At 39.1% G+C, this 22668-nt stretch overlaps 1 protein-coding gene across 7 annotated transcripts in view; it reads left to right on the top strand.

Annotated features, from left to right (window-relative positions):
* The first annotated feature begins 16 nt into the window (after nucleotides 1-16).
* The window catches only part of Hltf (helicase like transcription factor), a 44773-nt gene continuing 22121 nt past the window's right edge, over nucleotides 17-22668 (top strand). For 5 of the 7 annotated variants that reach the window (XM_074059251.1, XM_074059249.1, XM_074059247.1 and 2 more), the window contains exons 1-13: nucleotides 17-150; nucleotides 1172-1379; nucleotides 7042-7208; nucleotides 8270-8403; nucleotides 8958-9055; nucleotides 10640-10714; nucleotides 10861-11052; nucleotides 13599-13694; nucleotides 16112-16196; nucleotides 16763-16856; nucleotides 17935-18014; nucleotides 18104-18148; nucleotides 18903-18992. In XM_074059251.1, coding sequence (XP_073915352.1) covers nucleotides 131-150; nucleotides 1172-1379; nucleotides 7042-7208; nucleotides 8270-8403; nucleotides 8958-9055; nucleotides 10640-10714; nucleotides 10861-11052; nucleotides 13599-13694; nucleotides 16112-16196; nucleotides 16763-16856; nucleotides 17935-18014; nucleotides 18104-18148; nucleotides 18903-18992 — 1384 coding nt within the window. In that variant the 5' untranslated portion in view covers nucleotides 17-130. The remainder of the gene's footprint in view (nucleotides 151-1171; nucleotides 1380-7041; nucleotides 7209-8269; nucleotides 8404-8957; nucleotides 9056-10639; nucleotides 10715-10860; nucleotides 11053-13598; nucleotides 13695-16111; nucleotides 16197-16762; nucleotides 16857-17934; nucleotides 18015-18103; nucleotides 18149-18902; nucleotides 18993-22668) is intronic. The other 2 variants (XM_074059252.1, XM_074059250.1) reach the window with 1 other exon arrangement.

The raw sequence follows: 22668 nt of genomic DNA, 5'->3' as shown, positions 1-22668 counted from the left end.
TCTTCAGTCGGGCGCTTTTGCTCCGGCGTTGGGATCCCGTCCGTGGCTTGAGGCCTGGAGGGAGGCTTACCAAGGCGGCGTAGGAGGATCCCGGGCGCCGGGGCCAGCCTGTCGTCATCCCTCTCGCGCCATGTCCTGGATGTTCAAGAGGTGAAGGGGGCGGAGGGGGTGGGGCCTGGGCTCCCGGCCTGGCGGCGTCCCCGAGTGAACCTGACCTTCCGCGCGTTTCCCCCGGGCGCTGTGTGCAGCCGGTGTCCCCTGTGCCGGCGGCCCCTGTGGCCTCGGGAGGATTGGACGCATTGTCTTGGCCGGCGAGCCCGTGCCGGGGCCTGGATTGGTCTCTTGTCACGGACGCTGGGGTCCGCCGAGGGCTCCCCGTGCATATGCCGCAAAACGTCCATTAGCCGCCCCGGGGTCGCCCCGCAGGACAGCCCTGCCCCCGAGGACTGGCCGTTCACGTGCATGCATGGGCGTGCAAGTGCACATTTGCAGACGAGCTCAGCGGTGCGCGATCGCAGGGCAGCGTTGCGACCCGGGGAGAATGGAAACTTCCCGCAGACGTCTGGTTTTCGTCGCCCGCGGTGGCTTTTCATCATGCCCCTTCCTGGAGCCAATCATCCTTAATGGGATCGGGTGACCCGCGGCCACCAGGGTGGGGAGCGGACAGGGGGGGCTTGAGGTCGGCTTCCCATGACGTCATAGCCTGGACACCTAAATCCAAGGTGTTCTTTCTGTTGAGGGAATCCAGGGATGGATGGATGGATGGATGCTGGGTGTGTGGTCTGAAGCGGCAAGAGCAGCTTTGGAGACTGCTGGATCCATCGCCATTCATATCTTGGCATGTGACAGACGTCACACAGGACGCATGAGAAATGGATGAATTTCCCTAGGAAAGAGGCTGTGACCTTTTCAGGGCTTTTCATTTTGCATGGGGCGGAGAAGAGCCAGTATTGAATAGGAAGGGCTCCTGGAAGCCTGCCCCGTTCAGGGCATTGAATTCCTGTTTCAACTACAGCAGCCATCCATCTATTTACCACGATGTCCACAGTGCGAGGGACGATTGGCCTAGAATTACTCCTGGCCTATGGTGTTCGAGACATACTTGCTTAAATACTGTAGTTTTTCTGTGCCTCTTTCTTTCTCTCTTTTTCTTTTTCTTTTTTTAAAATAGGGATCCTGTTTGGAAGTACTTGCAGACTGTCCAGTATGGAGTCCACGGAAATTTTCCACGCCTCTCATATCCAACTTTCTTCCCACGTTTTGAATTCCAAGATGTCATCCCACCAGACGACTTCCTAACTAGTGATGAAGAGCTAGACTCTGTCCTGTTTGGAACTTTGAGAGGGCACGTGGTTGGACTGCGTTATTACACAGGAGTGGTGAGTACAGAAGAGGGAACAGTGAAATGAGGGTGACCTAAAGAACAAGATGTCAGAAGGTAATCTGCAGCTGGACACTTAGGTCACCCGAAGCGACTGAAGTATGCGTAGGCAAGAGCTGAGCACCTGCTTGACTAACCTTTTGTGTTTGCATCATGCTTGTAACACACAGAGCACTTCTGCCTGCACTGCCATTCAATCCCTACAATAATCGTGGAAGAGAGGATGTCTGCTATCATATCCCTTGTGGGGTTAAAGGATTTGCCACAATGCCCATGTATTGCAAGGGGAATTCAGGAGATGACTTTCTCTTCTGCTTCTGAGCTCATTTCTGTAATTGATCTCTCTCTCTCTGACTCCTGGCTCTGTATTTAATGTTTTTAACTTGAACAAGTTAGCTTTTCCTAGATACGGGAATTGTTTACTTTTAGCTCTTTTTACCTTTTTTTAATAAGACTGTGTTCCACCTTTTCTTCCTCTGTCTCTTATTCTGCATCTCTAGTCTCTGAATTGTTTGTGTGTATATGTGACAGAAAGAAAAGGGTTTAACTTTCTCTGGTCAGTAGTTATCTTTGTATTGGTCATCTAGGATGCCTCTGTGCTATTTGGATAATACACTTCTAATTTTATGTAATTTATTATGGAAAATTTCAAACACGCATAAAAGTAGAGTGAATAGTATAATAAACTTCCATTATATGTGTAATCCAGATTCAACAGTTAAGTTTTTTCCACATTTGCTTCACAGATTTAAAAGGAAATTTCAAATGTATTGTTTCACAGTAATGTACTTCAGTATGTATTTCTAAAAACATACTTGCATCTCATTTGCATACTCAGTAATTCCTTGTCACCTGTAATAAGTGACCCGTAGTTTACTTCTTTTGATTATTTACAACTGTCTTTCAGAAGTCTTTTTTTGCACAAGGATCAAAACGAGGTTCATACATTTTTACGGGTACTTCACTCCATGCCATTGATCTGTGGCAAAAACCAGGTCTGTTTTGTCTGAATTCTTGTGGATCTGTTCTCTCCTTTCCTCGTATCTTTCTTATGTTGAAGCTTGTCAAATCATTTTTCTTTTTTTGAAGTTCACTCTGCAGTCCTTGGGGAAAAGTTCCACATTCTGCACTTTTCCAGTCTTCATTCTCTATAATTTCTTTACATTGTAATTTCTCAAATTGCTTGGTAATTGTCTGAAATGTGTTGTCTAGAAGGTTACCTAGGAAAGAACAATTATTTCCTAAGTTTTTGTATGTTCATAGTGTTGGTGCTTTGTAGTTGAAGGAGAGTTTGGCTGAATATAAAATCCTTGACCTGTATTTTCGCTCTGTGTCCTCTAGTGTTGCATAAGATGATGTTGGTGAGAATTCTGATGTCCATATGATTTTTTTTTCCCACTTAAGTGAATCAGAAATTTATTTGCTTGGATGATTAAAAAATAGTTTCCTTATTTTGAAAGCCTAGTAGTTTGATTAGGTATGTCTTGTTCTGTAAATTTGTTTTCTTCTATTTCAGTAATTACAGTTTTAAAGTGCTTGCTTTGTTTCAAAACTCATTTTTCTTTTTAGGAGCTCCATATTTTCTTTGTCCTTCTCCTCCCTTCCTTCCCTTTCCTCCTTTCCCTTCCTCTCTCTACTCTCCCCCTCCCCTCCCCCACCTGCTTTGTCTGTATATGCTTACTACTCTGAAGTCCTTACCATAATTTTGTACTTTTCTGGTTTTCATTATTTTTTTCCCTTACCATGCTCTTCCCGAGGTCCATTCACTCTTGTGTTCTTTTTACTTTAATTTTGAAATAGCTTTTCTTTTTTGCTAGTTCTTTTAGAAATCTTAGCTCTTACTCGAGATCTGCATATTGTCATATACGGTTCTGAGTTTTCGTATTTTAGGTTTGTATTTTAGATTTTTCAAAACTTACATTGTTCTCTAAATTGTCTTATACCTCTGTGAAGTACTATTCTTATAACAATGTCTGTCAGTCTTAGAATAATATCTGTGTCATCTAGTGAGCTAATAAGTGTGTGCTGGTTAAAAGTAATCATCACTGAGTTTTTTTTACTTTTCAGAATATGTATTACTTGTAAACAATATATGTTCATTATTTTAAAATAACTTGAAAGCATTAAATCTTCCTGAAGTCTACTATAACTGGTTTAATATCTTTTATGTTTTTTTCTGTAAACATATGCATGCAAATTGGAATCATATTAACAAGAGTGAGATATCACTGTAAGTCTGTTGGGGTCACCGTTTTTCTCTTAGCAAACCTCCACATACATGTCAGCACAAGTATTCCTTATCATTTCAGCTTTGTTACAAGTATGGCACAAGTCTACGTTACCATTTCAGTTTTGTTATTGACTAACATTTTGGAGTTGATCCCTGTTCTGAAAAACAACATTGTAGGAATCAAGGTCTTTATTTTTGCCTCTTTAACTTTTTCACCTTTATTGAGATGTGACTTCTATATAATACGATGAGCATATTTTAATGTAGGAGTCCTACATGCCTGGTGACCACCACTCCATTCAGGATCCGGGTCATCTCCGTTACCTGATAGTTGTCTTGTATCTTGGTGGCACCATTTCTTCTGCTTCTGCCAGTCTGAACTGGAACTGTAGATTACCCTGGCTCTGCTCATTGGATCTTAGGCAAGAGCCATTTCAATCTCTGGCTTCTTTCAGTCAGTGCAGCCAAGGTTCTACTTGGATCGCTTTCGGTTATTTATGTTTTTAAAGAGACATCCATTTTCTTAGACTTTCAAAATTTTATCCTCAGAGTTGCGCATAGTAATCATTTATACTCAAAAATATTTTAACTATGTTTATGGGTATAATTTTATTTTTATTCTTTGTTATGTGTTTGTATTTTTTCCCAGCAATACTAGAGATTGAACTCAGGACCTCAGGCTTGCTAGGCAAGCACTCTACCACTTGACCAAACCCTCAGCTCTTTTTGCCTTAGGTTATTTTTTGAATAGGCCTCATTTTTATGCCTGGCCGGCCTGTGGTACTCAGGATTCAGTTGAGGACTTCACGTGAGCCAGGCAAACACACCATCCTGTGCTGTGCCCCCAGCTCTTTCCTGTCTGGATTCACCTGGTAGACGTTTCATACAGTGTGACCCTTGCGTCTGACCTCCATTGTGGCCTTTGTGTTTAACTGAATTGTCTGGTGCATTGTTTGAGTTCCCTTGTTTCTTTTTTTAAATATAAGTACATTTTGAGTTATTTTCTTAGTGGTTGCTTTAGGCTTACAATTAGCATCTTTATTTACAAGACTCTAGTTTGGATTACTGATATCTTAATTTCATGAAAAGCGTTGCTCCTAGATACTTATGCCCTCCCCTCCTTTGTGATTTATGATACAAATTACAGGGTTTTTTTAGGCACTGGGGTTTGAACTCAGGAGTCAGACTCAGGGCCTTGTACTTGCTAGATAGGTACTTCACCACTTGAACCATGCCCCCCTGCCCAAGCCTTTTTTGGCTTTAGTTGTTTTTCAGATGGGGTTTCATGTTTTTTGTCTGGGCCAGCCCCTGACCTTGATTTTCCTACTTAAGCCTCCAGGTGCTGGAATTACAGGTACACACCACTATGCCCAGTTTACTTGCAATATACTCTATACCCTGGAACTGTGATCCTCCTGATCTCTGCTTCCTGCGTAGCTTGGGTTACTGGCAAGAGCCACTGCACCTAAAATTATATCTTTATGTATTTGTGTGCCCATCAATACATATTTATGATTATTTTATGTACTTTTAAGTCAGGTAGAAAAAAATTCAAACAAAAATACATATTATTTTTGTACTTATTGCTTGTAATTGCCTTTATCTATGGGGCTCTTTTTCTTTCTTTCTTTTTTTTTTTGGCAATACTGGGGTTTGAACTAAGGGTCTACATCTTGAGCTACTCTACCAGCCCTTTTTGTGTTGGGTTTTTTTGAGGTAGGGTCTCCTGAACTGTTTGCCCTGGCTGACTCCGAACTGTGATCCTCCTAATCTCTGCCTCCTGAGTAGCTAGGATTACAGGCATGAGTCACCTGACCTGTGTCCTAAATAGCTTCATGTGGATTCAAGTTACTGTCTAGTATTTTTAATGTGTCTGAAAAACTTCTGTTAGTATTTCTTCCAGATGAGGTCTGCTAGTTATGGACTCTCAGGTTTTCTCTCTCTCAGAACATATTAATTTCTCTTTCATTTTTAAAGGGTAGTTTTGCTAATTACAGAATTCTTGGTTGGGTTTTTTTTAATTTACTTTGCACACTTGGCCTCCATGATTTCTGATGGGTATTTAGACATGAATCTCAATAAGGATCCTTTGTATGTGATGAATTGCTTCTCTCTTGTGGCTTTCAAGATTCTTTTTGGACGGTGTCCAGGTATGGGTCCCCTTGAGTTTCTTGAGCTGCTTAGACTTGCTGGTTACATTTGGGAAGTTTCTGGCATTACTTCTAGCAGTATTCTTTTCCCCCTCTCCTCTGTTCCTGGCACTCTGGTTATGTTTTGGATGCTTGACGTTGACCCAGAGCTCCCTGTGTTTTCATTCTTTTTTCTTTCTGTTCCTCAAATTACACAATCCTAGTTGATCTTAAACTTCTAGGATTGTTTCTTTTACCTGCTTAAATCTCCTGCAGAGCCCAGCCAGTGGAAATTCATTTAGTTGTCCTTTTTGACTTTAGAATTGTTGAGACATTGTTCTAAAGAAATGGATTGCACATATAGATGTTGAGAATATTTAAAATAGCTGACTTCAATTCTTTTCCTAGTGTATTGAGCATCAGTGGGTGATCCTGTCCTTAGGGATGGAAAGATTTATTTTTCCCATATGCATGGACCATGCTTTCTCTTTCTTTGCATGTGCTGTACTTTTTTTCCCCATGAAAAATGGACCTTCACAAGTCTTAAAATCAGATTGTCTTCTCTTCCCAGGGTTGTGTGTTGTTGCCAACTTGGGTAATATTGTTAGTTTGTGAGTTTTCTGAGTTTATTGTGTGAAGTCTGTTCTTTATTGTATGTGGTCACTGACATCTGTACTTGTTGGCTTAGTGGTCAGGTAATGATTTTACCTGCACCAGCAGATTCTCCAGTCTTTGCCAAGAGGCTGTGTGTGCATTGGAGCACTCCTGTAATACTTTCAAGGCAGTTAGCAGTTCTGCCTTAGCTTTTACTTCCTGTTCATTAAATGCTTCAAGTTCAGACAGAGTTGTGAGCTTTGGACCTTCTCAGATCTTCCCTGAGAGAGAACACAGCTCTATGCTTGCATATGGTCTTTTTGATTTCTAGAAATACATTGGAGCTTAGAGACCTGTTAGTATTTGGTTAGGCTGTTTGTCCAACTGTTAATCCACTGTGACAGGCAGCAATGAAGGTGAAACACTGGTTTTTGATGAACACTTGTGCAAGGGAGCTCTCTCTACATAGGGGAGCTCAGAGGTCAAATACAGCCAGCCTTGCAGTTGGGTCTTAGGGAACCAGTACATGGGTCAAATAGTTCTTTGGGAACGAGTCTATTTCTAGTTTGTGTCCAAGCAAATACATTTTTCTCACATGTAATGTTTAGCTGTAGCAATAAAAAGTGAATAGAAATCTCAGATGAAGTATAAAGTCAAGCTGTTTTCTGCTTGTATTTATAATGTAACTCTGTTTGTTATTCTCCTAGGTTAATAATAATGAAATGGTTGCATTACAACGAGAGCCTAACAACCCCTATGATAAGAATGCGATTAAAGTGAACAATGTGAACGGAAATCAGGTTGGCCATTTAAAGAAAGACCTTGCAGCTGCTTTGGCCTCCATCATGGACAACAAATTGGCACAAGTGGAAGGGTAATGCATGTTGAGAGTTCAGTTGTCTTTGAACTTAACTGGTTAGGATTTCTTCATAGAGCATCTTTCATGACTGCCTTCAGTTATGTGTTCAGTTCTCTTACCTGCCTCTACTGTCCAGGCATCAATCAGCTGTCCTCTCACTTTCCTATTGAATTACTATCGTGGAGAAAAATAGACTTTGGTTCACATATTAGGAGTGTGCTCCATTCTTCAAGCAATTTGATGCATAAATTTGGGAAGTGTTTGCTTAAATCAGAGGTGGTAAAACTGGTAGCCTGTGATCAGATTTGCAGTGTTTTGGATTTTTTTTTTTCATTTCCAGTGTCCAAATGTAGAAATTCTGTATTTTCTACATAATTAATTTTCCCTAAACATAAAACTAACTTGCTACGGAGGTCCAGCAGTGCTGGACCTCTCTTCCATGGGAGCTTGGTTTGCTGGACTGCAGAGAAGCAGCTGCCTTAGCCTACACTCTTCTAGTTCTCCCTTCTCGGTTTTCATGCTCCTCCTCCTACTCACCTTTTCTCTCTTAGGCCTTTGTGTTTTGTGGTCTCAGGTTAAGTATTTGGGATATTCCTGCCCCAGTCCTACTTGGGATAATCATAACCCAGGTTACGTAATCCCAGGTGAGTTGGGAAGATAAAATGCCCAGTGGTGTCTCACTGTTTTCACCTTTCACCTTTCTCAGTCATGTTTTTGGAGGTGCTGAGAATACGTGTTTAGTGGATGCTGGGTTAGAGTTCCCTGTTCCCCCAGCAGAGTGAGCGTGTGAGCCGCTCTCTGCAGTGGTTCTTGGCCAGAGCTCCACTCTTCCCCAGGAAATGCCCTCTTGTTTACTTGACAGCCTCGTAGTGTAGAACTGCTTGATCCCCTCTTAGACTCAGTTTCTGAGGCATTCCCTTCTAAAATACCCGCTCCTTTCTGTGGTTGACAAACTGTTTCCTGTCCTTTTCAGTCTTCCTGCAGCATTTGGATGACACTCTTGCAGCATACAACAGATTCTTAATTTTGATAAAAAGTAACTCCTAATTTCTCTTTTTTTCTCTGAACTACAATAGGGTAGTTCCTTTTGGTGCAAACAATGCTTTTACCATGCCTCTGCATATGACTTTTTGGGGAAAAGAAGAAAATAGAAAAGCAGTTTTAGATCAACTGAAGAAACATGGATTTAAATTGGGTCCTGCACCAAAAAGTAAGTTTAGCGTTTAACGTAATACCATTTTGGTGGTATAAGATACGGTGGTTGCGAGACATTTACTCTCTCTTTGAGCTTGGTTGGCCAAACTTAATTTGTTCTGAAGGCTCCGAGTTGCAACTTTTTTTGGAATCTTCTGAGGAAATCTTTGATTTTTCTTTTTGAATATAGTTATGCATTACCTAAGAATGGGGACAGTTCTGAGAAATGCATCATTTATGATTTTGTCATTATGCAAACATCTCACAGTGTACTCACAAAATAAGAGGGCGATGACGTTACTAGGTTTGATTGTACAGGACCACCCTCATGTATTGGGTCTGTCATTGTTGGAAATGTATAAACACTCAGGCATGACTCTAACTATAGACTCTCATACACACATACACAAGGATGTCCATGGCCCTCCCTTAATTTTGCCCAGTGGTAACACCTGGACATCCCCAATTTAAGTATTACTTAGAAAAAAGAATCTCCCAGTAGGGAATAAAAAAGTTTTCTTTCTTTGTATTTCACTTAATGATGCTATTCTTTTCCTTTGTGAATTACAGCTGTAGGATTCAGTTTGGAGAGTGGTTGGAGCTCTGGGAGAGCTGGCCCCAGCTATAGTGTGCCAGTTCACCCTGCAGTACAGATGACAGCTGAGCAGGTGCACTTCTCTTGTTTTGTACTGTAATCTGAAAGTGAGTTTTAAATGTTGAAGGTTGGTTTTTAAAAGAATAGAATAAATATGTGTGTGATGGTGTTCGTGATCTTCAGATACATTATTAAAATGAAAATGAAACGTGGTCTCATAATAGAATGCACATTTATTTGCAGATGTTTTCTAAAAAGCAGTGGTGAGGAGTGCAGTCGGCCTCTATCCACAGGCAGTGGTCCAAGGTCCTCCGTCCCTTATATAAACTATGACCTGTGCATATCCTCTCATGCTGGAAATCATTTTCACATTACTTTCCATACCTATATAATGTCAGTGCTATGTAAACACTTGCTGTGGTGTATTGCTGAGGGAGTTAGGACAAGAAAAAATGTGTCTGTGTTCAGTACTGACAAAACCGTTGTAGGCTTAGTGATGGATCTGTGATAAGGAAGGCTGACTGTGTGTCCATACACAGAATTACACACAGAAAAACATGCATGACTGTGGCATGAAGCACTTTGCTATTTGAAATAGTCAAAACGTCCAAGTGGTAATTCTTTGAAGTTTGAAACTTCTTGCAGTGAGGTTGCAAATGCAAAGAAAAAATGTAACTCGCATCTTTATTGGTACTCTAATTCTTCCTTTGTCTCATTTGTAATCTGGGATACTGTTATGCTGAGTTAGCTTGAGCAAAAGTAAGTAAAATAAGATCAATTAAAAAATACCAAAAACTTTGTGATGTCTCTCTACCCACCAGAGATTCTTTCGTTTTCCAGTTGTGGTTACCATGTTTTCCCTATGTATTGTGAGAAAGGCTTGAATCTGTGTCTGGTGGGCAAACCAGCCCACCTTTGATAACTTTTTACACCTGGCCTGATGTCTTCTAAGTTGCTACTGTGTATTCATATGTTAACCTGTAAAATTATAACACGTATATGTTGCTGTAGAATTGAGTTAGATCAGTTTACACGTTAGCTGGCTAAATGAGCATAATAATGAACTCATAATATTTTGTAGCAAAGAGCAAATTCCTTATTGCTAATAAATGAAATGTCATTGACTTGAAAAGATTCAGATGTACCTGGTAGACTGCCAGAATAGTTTGAATACTACTAATAGAATTCACAGAATTTTAATGGCAGAGAGAATCTTGGAGGCCATCTAAATTTATTTATTTGATTCTTTTTGTTTTTCAGGAATGAGATATAGGACTTTGCCGAAATGTATATGGGTTTATTTGTGAAAGAGTGACTGAAAATCAGGACCTAAATCTCTCTCTGACTCTGTTTTTCTCAGTAGTGGGGACTGCACGGGGGTCCTTGCACATGTTAGGCAAATGCTCTAACACTGAGCTACATCCCTAGTCCCCTTGTCACCCTCTTTTCTGTGTTCTTCCAATAATACAGTTACCTTTCATAACAATCACCTGTTCGTTCTACCTTCTGTGAGCAATGTAGTATCTCAAAGATTTAATTCATGTGCCTTTTGGCATTTGACATGTTTAGTTAATTACATGATTTGAAATCTCAGAAGTAAGTGTAATTATCCCTTAATTGGCTGTTCAAGGATGCTTCTTATTGCTGTTTATTGTAGCTTAAGACAGAATTTGACAAATTGTTTGAAGATTTAAAAGAAGATGATAAAACTCATGAAATGGAGCCAGCTGAGGTATCTAACCCATTTTTTTTACTTAAAATTTGAGAAAATTATATACACTGATTATTCATTTCTTACATGATCAGTTGTTTTTCAGGTCCTGCAGGTGAAAAGAGAAAGGATTGACTTTGTTTCTCTTTATGACGTTTTATTTATAGGCTATTGAAACACCATTGCTTCCACATCAAAAACAAGCTCTGGCTTGGATGATTTCACGGGAAAACAGTAAAGAACTGCCCCCCTTCTGGGAAGAGAGAAATGACTTATACTATAATACAATAACAAATTTTTCTGAGAAGGACCGGCCAGAAAATGTCCGTGGAGGAATTTTAGCTGATGACATGGGTTTGGTAATTATTTTTTTCTTAGGTTAATAAAATCTTACTTTGTGATTGTTTTTTGTAGGAAGTAATTTTGAAGTTGACAGCTAGGTGCCTGTTTAAAACTAGATTTCAATGTAGAAAACCATTTTCTTACAGTTTTCACTTAAAATAAGGTTAAATTTTTTGTTTAGTTAACGAACAATTAGTTATATAATAATAACGTTGGAAGCATTTATTTTCAATTTTCTTTGTTCTTTGAGTTTCAGCCTGTGAAATTCTTTCATAGGCTTTCTTTAAGCAAGTGAAGACTGGGTGGGGGTGCAGCTCAGTGGAAGAGTGCTTGCTTGTTGCGTAGCATGCACAAGGCCCCGAGTTCAGTCTCCAGCACTGCTAAAAACAACATTAAAAAAAAACAATGTTAAGTAAGATTGTATCTGTCACAAATATTGTGACATTTTAGAGTACTTGATGGGCAAGCGTGACTCATTGCACTAGCAGTTCTTATACTTTTTGATGTTAAAGCTTTCCTTTTTTTGTGAGCTGTATCTGTTCATACTTATAGCATTAAACATTAAAACAAATATTTTCTTTCTTTTTTTTTTTTTTGATGGTAGTGAGGCATGAACTCAGGGCCTGACACTTGCTAGGCTTGCTAGGCAGGTGCTCTACCACTTGAGCCACTCCATCTGAGCTAAAACAAGTATCTTAAAAGCAATAAAAACTGTTGACAAAACTCCTAATTGTTAACATAAGTAGCATATTTTTAAATGAAAAGTAACCATTCCAAGACTAGTAATGTTGGTGTGAACAGTGGCATTGTTACAGTTTTGCATTTTTTATGATGCTTCAACTGAATGGCTGAATTCTCATACCTGCTTCTTCATTTAAATCTGTTGTGAATATGTTGTGCTCAAAGTAGATGAAGAAAATTTATGCTCACACAGATACATAGTAATGAAGGGAAGAGCTATTTTAATGGCTTTTTAGCTAATTGGTAAGTATGTTAGTTAATGCTGCACTAAAATCCAGCAGGTATTTGAGTATTAGTTGATTAAAAGTTAATAGTTATAAATGGAATTTAAGGTCCTGCCAGTGATCTTTTCATACAGATACATTCGTGTATCTTGCACACCAGATAGTTGTTTTACCTATGTGCGGTTTTGTAACCAGGCTCACCTAGAAGATACTGGCTCACTACGTTATGCAGATCTGTCAAATGCATTTCATGACACAGTATGAAAAATTTACATTCTTTGTTATTACCATTGATCTTACCTAAAATACACTTCACCTTTGGAAGCTGTGGTAGTCACAGTGTCATGTACAAGTTCTGCAGCGGTCTAATTTTTTATTGAAGGTTCAGATTTTATTATTGCCACAGACACTCTCCATCGTTTCCCTTAAAGATGACAGCCTCACTTGGTTCACGGTCAGGAAAGTATGTTCCAGACACTTACCTGTGAGCATCCAAGTAAAATAGTGTCTCACAGACAAGCAACTGGAGGGGGTAGCCACTCAGTATATGGGGTTTTACTCAAGCCAACCCATCTGCGTTTATATGCACTAAGTATTTTATGCACCTTTCCCATTTTGTTAAAAATGCATAGTTGAGAGGTGTGATTTGATAGATAAAAACTAACGTGTACTGTTTGATCAAGAACATTCTTAGATAGCTGCTCAGAGGCACGAAGCCAACCCAGACAAATAGTCTGCGCGACCCTGTCTTGAAAGACCCTTCACAAAAATAGGGCTGGCGAAGTGGCTCAAGAGAAGGCCCTGAGTTCAAGCCCCAGCACTGCCAAAAAGAGAAACTGGCATTCTCACTTTGAGCGAGCGCGTGGCATCCAGGATTCGATGGCTGTGGTGTGGTGCCAGATATTTGCGCTTCATGCCAAGCCACCACACTCTTCCCACCTGGCTTTTTGTAGCATCAGTGCGGATGTCACCCAAGGAAGGTCTCAGTCAGTGTTCTACAAAGTGTTGAGCTCCCATTCTCCCAAAAGTCCACACTCTGAAAAGTGCTACTTCATACGGCTTTAAAATTGCCAGAGGTTGATTTCTGTAGTGGTAACTGAATTCCACTGTTGAAAATACTAAGAAATTAGCATATTTCCATTTAAGAAAATGCATAGGAAATACGCCCTTCATGCTCTTGCTAACTTTGACAAGATGCTTATCTCTCCATGTGCATACTGGAGTTAGTGACCTTTTTTTTAAGTTTGCTCTGAGTCTCACGGCAAACATAGTAGTGCATAGATTCATGGTAGAATTGATAGTTCAAAGTTAAATGCAGAGTATTAGAACATCAGTCATTCAATGACATGACATCTCTCAGAGATGCTTATAGTATTTTGTAGTGTAATCATTTAATAATTCCCAATACTAGGGTGAGGAAGAGCGTTTCTTAGCTAAATGAAATAATTTTATTAGCATTTATATTTAATATGATGAGCATGTACTTCTGTAGCTTTGGATGATACTCAGAATTTGGTTATTTTATTTTAGAATTGTAGTGTTTTCTAATCAACTGGGTTTTAGAATTTGACCATTTGTCTTTTATAAATATTTTAAAGGGTAAAACTCTTACAGCCATTGCAGTAATTCTTACCAACTTCCATGATGGCAGTCCTCTTCCTGTTGAAAGAGCTAAAAAGAATCACCTGAAGAAGGTAAGGGATTAGTAAATGCACTTTCTGTGAAGTCTGTTGTACTGTGAAGCCTTTAAAGTTCATTAAAGTATATTGCCAAGAAATTGATAATAGAGAATGTTTTCTGAGATGTGCTTAGTGCTCTTTGCAAGATGTTTGTGGCACTATTTATAAGAGTGAGTGTAGCACTTTTTTTTTTTTAAACTGGGGTTGAACTTTTTTTTGGTACTAGGGTTTGAACTTGGCTTCATGCTTGCTAGGCAGGTGCTCTACCACTTGAGTCACTCCACCAGCAAATCACATTCTTGAAGACATTTGGTAGTCTATGTCAAGAATCTTAAAGGTGTCATAATCTTTGACCTACTCAGTAATTTTTAAGAGACTTGTTATCAGAAACCTATTTCTTCCAAAGGTAGTAGTACAAGTTTTTCCCCCAAGTATTATTTTGAAGGCAGACAGTTTAAAATATCTCTTGATAGGTAGCAGTTAAGTTATGATAGGGCCATAAAATTTCATATTAAAATCTTAGTTTGAAAAATACTCACTTCCATGTTTTTTTTGAGGTGCTGGGATTAAATCCAGGGGCTCTGAGAAAGTTCTTTAGCACTACTCCCTTAGCCCCTTTGGTATCTTTTAGTGAAAATAAAAGTACCAGTTACAAATCTGTGTATGGAGTTTCATCTTCATTTTGTAAATATCTGTGTACAGGTGTGTTACTATGTATCCCACGTGCTGTGGGCATTAAAATGTTCATAATGCTATTTTGTGTCCTTACCTGCTTGTTTTTTTTTTTCTTTTTTCTTGGCAGTACTGGGATTTGAACTCAGGGCCTCACACTTACTAGGCAGGTGCTCTTCCACTTGAGCCATTTCACCAGCCCTGGTTTGTGTTGGTGTTTTCAAGATAAGGTCTTGCAAACTAATTGCCTGGGCTGGCTTTGAATCATGATCCTCCTGATCTCTGCCTCCAGAGTACCTAGGATTATAGACATGAGCCACCTGCACTGGCTGTCACTTGCTTCTTGAGATTTTATTTTATTAATTTCTATACTTGGTTGCATTTCCTTCTTTCTACTTTTATTGAGATTTTAATCTCGGATTCAATTCCTAACTTTGGATAGTGTAATGCTGCTTTATGTCTTGTTCTTTCTATGGTTATTAAAACTGAAGTTCTGGGGTTGCCAGTATTGGTAACAAGCATATACAACTTCTGTCTCAGTTATCTGTTGATAAATGCTCAATTGTCAGGCAGGATTCCCTGTGTTTTTCCAATATCAGCAGTACATTTAAGTTGTGTAATAGGAAGGTTTAAGGATATTTATTTGCAGCATTGATTTAAATGGAAACTAAAGATGTGATTTCTAGCTGAGAATTTATTGCAACAAAAATTTCACTATTTCAAGTAGATCTAGATATTCCAAACTTGGAGTGAAGTGCCATTGATTTAAATTTCTTTAGGTTGGAGCATTGTATGAATTTATACAGGTTGAACTTCATAGAAAGTTTATCTTTGAATTCTATGAAGAATAAGCTTGCTGGACCAAATCATTTAGTTTAATGAGTAATGTAAAGGAATTTCTTTATGTGTGGATAAAATTTAGATTTTATTTTGCATGCTGTTCAATATAAAGTTATACTGGTTATTGAAGATCCAACAATATTTGATAAATATTTAGCATCTGTTTCTTGGCGCTAAGTGCTTTAACTAACTCTTCAAGTTAAATATCTCTGAAAGTGTCACATTTTAGATTTTTAATTTGCTCAGACTGGTACCATTAAAAGCAGATGGTGACAATTAAACACAGTCCTCTACATACTCCACACAAGCTCTACTGGCTGTAACCCAGTTCCATCCGTGTTTTCAGTGAGACTTTATGCAGTGTTTAAAGTTCTAATTTGGGACATTTTTTTGGATGCATGTATACAGTAGTGCATTTTATAACAAGGTGAGAGCACACGGGAAGAGAAAAAGGGCAAGTCAGGGCAAGAGGGATAGCTCCGGGTAAAAGTGGAGGGCTCTGTCAGGCCTGTACTTGGCACCTGTAGGACATGGTGATTCGAGAGGGGGGGATGTGGTTAATGGCATCCAATTGTGCCCTGAATAGGGAGTCTTGGTTTGAAAAATTTCTTCAGTAATGTGGGAATTCTTTATTCTAATGTCAATCCCACTTCATAAGTTTTTCTCATGGTAGCATGTGTAATGGAGGTTTTCTATTTGTATTCTTTCTGGAAAGGGGAAGACCAGCTAGTCTTCATTTTTGAGATACTAGTGCAAAAATTTTGAATTGATTTGCATATTTTTACTCACCTCCCTCGCTGCCATTGCTCCAGAATCAGGTGGTTTTCTTTTAGGAAAGTAGAGCGACATAATACAGGATTCATTTCAGTTCACTTAAAACTGACAGTAGTGCCATTGAGGAAATCTGCCTTTTCACCCAGGAATGTAAGGACTGTAGTGTTCTCAATGAGGCTGCAAGACCTGGAGGAAACAGGGCCAGTGAGAAGGTGGAGGGACTCAGCAAAGGTAAGCTTTAGCTCTGAGTGTGACCTGCTGATACTTGCTTTATATTTTCCCAATCATCTATCTCTCCACCAAACTGGAGAATTCCAGTAGAGTATCTGGGAATAAAAGGAATTAGAATCCAGGCAGACGATCCAATGTGTGGATTATTCTAGAGACTAGCTAGGGGAGCCAAACAGTGATAAGGAAGGAGCTACTAAGGGACATGAAGTCACAGCTTCACGGCTAAGACTTAGAAATGTAAATTTATAACAGCACCTGTTTTGTTTTGTTGTTGTGTTGTTTTCTAGCAGCTCTTATCTGCCGTGGTACAGAAGAAAGTTCAGCCAGTATGGGGTTTGACTGGATGACTGTTGGGGAAAGAGGGTCATAACAAATTCAGGGTGCTACCTAATGGGTAAATCCTAGTTTAGGAACAGTACAAAGAGGAGCTGGCTGTTTGTTTCATTGAGAGAACGGGGGCTTAAAAGGGCAAAGTAGTTAAGAAAATGGAAAATCAGTGGTTGGAAAACAATGATTTTAAGACACTTTGGTAATTATCTGTGTATTTGTCCTTTTCTTTGAAATAGAAGAATCTAGAGGTAGTGAAGAACCCAGTATTTCGGATACCAAGGAGAAGAAAAAGTATCCCATGTCAGAGTTATCTAACTCGCGCCCCAAAAGGTAAACTATTGCGGTTTGATTATTTGAAATTTGTTTATTTAAACTCTATTTTCTTATATAAAAAGAAGAGATGACTATAATATCTCAAACAGTTATTTCATATTGCAAATCATCCTGACTTAGGTAGGGTGTTCTCATTTTACAAGTGAAGAAAAGTAATACTGATCTGTAGAAGTAAATTGTTAATTATTAATAATCACTCTTTTATCACTTTTTTCCTATTTCACCTAGGAACTAAGGTCTAGCTCTTGGGGTTTCTGTTTCTGTTGAGACTTTAGAAGGGTTTTCTTTATGGATTTTAGGGGATGAAAGCTGAAGAATACTTACTGGATGGCTTGACAAAGGCATTCTTTGATATTTCCAGTTCTTTCTCACTTCACCAGTAATGGTAATAAGACGTGATAAAGTTACTTATGGGACAGTATTATACTAACATAGATTAGAATTTAGGGAGAATTTGAATAAAACACATCATTCCCCTCTAATCTTACCTTACATATGTTAATTTAAAAAACTTACTTTATTCTCTGAAGTATGTCTAAATACTGGGCTTTTGTTAAATTGTGCAGTATACCATCAGTATCTACAGATATGATACTGACCATAACACTGGGTAGCAGAGCACTTTAGGTAAGCTAGATCGGAGGAAAGGACATGGGGAAAACTGTGACAAGGACAGTCAGCATTCCTGTTATTGCTAATCTAGACATATTAACTGTTCTAGGGACTTGTGTATGCAGTAACATTTTATGCTTTAAGATGGATTGCATTTTTACTGCCATTTTCCAAGTCAGAAAGCTGAGGCTTAGGAGAGTTAGAAGTATTAGCTCTGATAAGAGTCAATTGTTTTTATAGTTTCATATAAATGTTCTCATTTATATGCTGAACTCATTATTAAAATGAGGTCAGTGGTACTGTAAAATACGTTTAGCAGATTAATATTCATTTGTCAATCTTTCCCTTGAAAAAATTTCAAAAGCAGGGACAAAAGCATGTGTGTTGTGTTTATTAAGCGTGTTGCTATATCCTATTTTTTTTGGTTTGGATTGATAAAAAATTTATGTGCACTTAATTTTAGAAGAAAAATTGCTGTCCAGTACATTGAAAGCAGTGACTCTGAGGACATTGAGACAAACGAGTTGCCACAGAAAATGAAAGGTAACGTGTAGACATTTGGTTTGGTAATGTATCCTTTATTCTTATTTTCTAGTGTGCCATTTTTATGTGTTTTCTGGTTTGGATTTTAGGCAGACTGAAAAATGTGCCATCAGAGACTAAAAGTAGGGTAAAAGGTATGTGTATTATACTTCTCCATAGTCATTATCCATACTTAGAGATTATTAAAGTAAAACCCTGCTGATTTGCATGTCTAATTCTTCACGGAACTTAAGCATATGTATTAGACAAAGCACATTCAATGAATAGTTTAAATTAAAATCTAACGGACAATATACTTTTTAACACTTACAGCTTCAATAAGACAGTATATCCTATGCATAGATAGCAATTAACAAAGTTAGCTTGGTGTGCCTTCTTGCCAGTATTCACCTTATTACACAGTTGTAAAAATAATCATTGTCATCTTTTCCTTTAAAGCATACTTTATTTTCCTTTAATGCAGACCATATTGTATTCCTGTTAGTTGAGAAATTGTATTACATATGGAAAATAACTGATCACTACTATAGAACTAATCTGAAAATTTGGCAGCCTTATCACTAGGAGTCAAACACCTGTTTCCTTGAGAGATTGTTTTTCTGAGAGCCAAATCACTTTGCGAGTGCCTGCTGCCCCTCTCACTTCTTTTCCTCAGAAGAACCAGCAGCCCTAGAGTGGCTGCTTACATTACTGCTCTGAGTTGGAGAGATGTGCTTAGTATCAGAGGTGGCAGTTTTGATTACCAAGTAGTACTTTTATTTAGTAATCTGTTAAAATAGGGACTGTAGAAGTTGTATTGCATTTCCCGTCCTCAGAAAGTGCCTGTCCCTAAGCTCAGGAAAGACAGAATCTGAGAACGTCTTCATGATTGCGATTCTTTTCTTTCAGCAGGGCCTTCTAAGGTGAAAGAAGACGGTGCCTTTGCACGTGCGATAGCTTCGTCTGCCTCCATGGCAAAGAAGAAAGTGGTGAAGAAAGGTCAGGTGGTCTGCTACTGTTACCTTTTATTTTGTTTTTTCTCTTTCAATGAAAAAAAGTGAAATCGCACAAGTTAGAAAAATCATACTCCAAGAAGTTTAGGAAGTAGCAAAAAGGAAAAGAACTATGTCTTGTGCTTTGTTTACTGCGCTTGCTTTACAAAGGCCAAAATATCATGGGGGTTCTTTCTGTTCTTTCTCTTGAGCAGCAAAGGTATTTCTTCTAGTGAAGGCACAAAATAACTTATAGTTACTTAAAGCTTAGCTTAATTTGGATTAAATTGTAGTAAGGATTTAATTTGGAGTATTAGAATTTGCTTTTCATTTGGGAATGTTAGTGATCTTTATTAGAACTTTTTTGTAACATGTAATAGTTGTTGGGGGCGTTGCGCCGTTTTCACATGTACTTCCAATATATCTTAGTTAGTTCACCCTCCACCCCCTTCTCCCTCCCCTCCACCCCCTTCTTAGAATAGTTTCAACAGATTTCATTTTATTTTCATACATAAATACAAAATACATCCACTGTATTCACCCTCTCCATTTACCCTCTCCCTTCCACTGGTTTCCACCCCTAAGCAGGACCTGATTTTACCTTCCTGATTTCATTTTCTTATGTGCAGATTGATTGTTCAAGAGGGTTTCACCGTGGTATCTCACACATGTGTACATTGTATGTTAATCACATTAACCTTCTATCACTTACTTTTATCCTAGTTTTGTGTTTTGTAGTGCGTAGGAAAACAGCAGTATAGGAAAACAGCAGTGTTTAAGAGTGTACACATTTGAGGTTAGAAGAGAGAGAACTAAGGTTAAAGATCCAGGACAAACGATGTCCCTGCACTGGGTCTCTTAAATGATGGACATAGGGCAAAGTCTGTGCTCATGGGTCTTTAACGCACCAGTGGGGACAGACAGCAGATAAGTAAATATGTAATGTTAAATGCTGAGGGGTGAGAAGAAAAGGAAGAATCGAATAAATGCAATAAAGATTGATTGAGGGGGCCTGTTTACGAAGGTATTATTTGAGTTAACCCATGAGAAAAAGAGTTAACTTTTGGCCTAAGAATAAACTAGAAATTTCAGATACTCTTGACTCTAATTTTAGAAATTTAAAGAAATATGGAACTTTTTGGTTGATAGAATTAAGTTCATGCATAGAAGCCCCTTTCTGCTGCAGTCACATAGCAGTGATACAGGAAAGACCATTAAAGTGTCACAGCTGTGTTAGAACCAGAATAAACATCTCTGGAATAGAAGCAGGAGTCAGTGAGTAGAGAGGGATTCATGGGCCTGCTGGGCCTGTGGTAGATAGTGGGTTTTTTTAGCAAGACACAAAAAGTCGTAAGGAAAATATCCATGAGGGCTGGTGGAATGGAGCAAATGCGAGTTCAAACCCAGTACCGCAAAAAAGAAAAAAATTCTTAGAAAATATTTAAATTCTACATCTCAGATTTTCATGCATCAAAAGGCACATAAAGTGAAAAATGGTAGGCTGAAGAAGGTCTGTGTAGTAAGTGTAATACAAAGGATTAGAATCTACACTGCAAGAATTCCTTACGAATTAGTCGGCAGGAGACAACCTAATAGGGTACTGAAGGATATGGATGCACAGTCCTTACAGAGAAACGCAAAAAAAGATCTACAGACGCAGGTATGGGAAAATGCAAATTGAGTTTCAAGCATTTAAAAATCTTAGAGTACCAAGGAAAGCAAGTTGTGCTGCAGAAGAACTCGAGAAGGGGGTGTTGATTACCATGAAGAATAACTAGGCAGAATGTAATGAAGCTGAAGATGGACCATGTACATCTACAGACTCATACAGTTAGATGGGAAAACACTTATTACAGCTCTGTTTCGGCACAATGCTGGGAGCAACGTAAATGTTTTCCAGTAGGGAAATGGAAAACAAATTACAGCCTCCTCCTGTAGCATGCTGGTGTGGATCGATGAGAGTGAGAACACTAGAGCCACAGTTACCAGTAAGAGATGTCATACACGGAGCACTGAGAAAAAGCACGTCGGATGAAGCATAGGTACAGTGTGGTACTGTGTTATGTGCAGCTTACAGTCACACGGGTGTCGTATGGGTAAGCAGACATCGTAAATCTATAAAAACGTGCATCGAAAGGGCACACAGTGCAAGCTACTGAAATGTTTTCTTTCAAGAAGGAAACAACGGGCTGGAGGTGTGGCTCAAACTGTAGAGTCCCTCCCTAATAAGTACAGGCCCTGAGTTCAAACCCCGGTACCATCCAGAAAAGAAAAAACCTAACAAAGGAAATGAACTTGAAGCAAATATGGGTAAATGTTTATGCAGGTTGTTACCACATGGATGTTTATTATAGTGTGCTCAGGGTTTATTTATTTATTTATTTAGTTTTGGTGGTATGGGGCTTGAACTCAGGTTTACATTGCTAGTCAGGAGCTACTACTTGAGCCAGTTTTTTGTTTGTCATACTTCATCATAAATTAAAAGCTTGTGCATTATTAAAAGTATTACATGTATTTTTAAGTCTTAGTGTCGCTCCTCCCTGTCTCTTCTGTCCTGGGCTGATGAAGGAGCCAGCCTCACTGTAAACACTTCAATGATAGAGAAAAGGCAAGAAGTCGGGACAGGGGTGCACATAGATTCAAGTTACACTTAGCTCTCCTTTGAAAGGACCCTCCCCCCCAAGGAGAAATGTTTTTATTTGACAGAATTTCTTGCTCAGCTAACTTAACAAAAAACAAAACAAAACAGAAAAACAAACTCTGAATGTAAGCTTTAGACAGTTAAGTCACATTTACTATCAAGGAGCAGAATCCTCAAGTCATGGAACTTAAAGGCCTTAAGCCATTGTGAGGTTTTTCAGGGTTTGTGTGGATGTGGCGTGGCTGAGTCTGAGGAGATTAGCTGGCTACTGAGTGAGTAAACTGTCACACTGAGAGGAAAATAGGGTATCGTTGTATCCCAGTTTATAATAGTGACACAACAATGTGTCACTCCATTGGCTAAGAGGACCTCCATGTTAAGCAACAATGAAACATTTGAATTAAACATCAGAAATTTGTGTGATACTCTTTAATAAACTGAAAGGTGGTAAGTACCGAGTAAAGAGCTCTCCAAAAGGAACCGTTATGTTAGGTTTAGATGATGGAAACTCTTGAAAATAAGGATTTCCATGCTTTTAGCACCGAAGGACTGCTTTCTAACCCTCTTTCCCTGGATATTTGTTTGGCTTTCGTTTTGCTTCATTTGGGTTCTAATCAGTGGTTTACCTAAGACAGGCAGCAACAGTCTTCCTAACCCTTCCTCCCACAATTTTATACTCATGGCCACTTCCTGATTGCTTCTTCGTACTTACCAATACCTGACATTGTTCTGTGTGTACGGCTATCGTTGTCTCCCCTGTTGGAATGTAAGCCACATAAATAATTTCAGCCATGTTCTCTTGGCCACAGAGACCAATCCTGGTAGGATGTGGAAGGGGCCTGTAGAAGTGTGAACAGCAGGATGATTGGGTCTGTCTTGAAGTTTGCTCCATTAGGTATCGTACAAATTAGAGAGCTGCGTGAAACAGGTGTTCACTGCAGTGACTGTGACCATCAGGATGTGCTACAGATTGCCTTCTTGTGCCCATCCAAGTCGTAATCCTCAGGCTCTTCTAATAAATGGGCACTATCTGAATTTTTAG

This window comes from Castor canadensis, chromosome 17, assembly GCF_047511655.1.
Source record: "Castor canadensis chromosome 17, mCasCan1.hap1v2, whole genome shotgun sequence".
NCBI classification, from domain to species: domain Eukaryota; kingdom Metazoa; phylum Chordata; class Mammalia; order Rodentia; family Castoridae; genus Castor; species Castor canadensis.
This window is presented reverse-complemented; position numbering and strand designations above follow the sequence as displayed.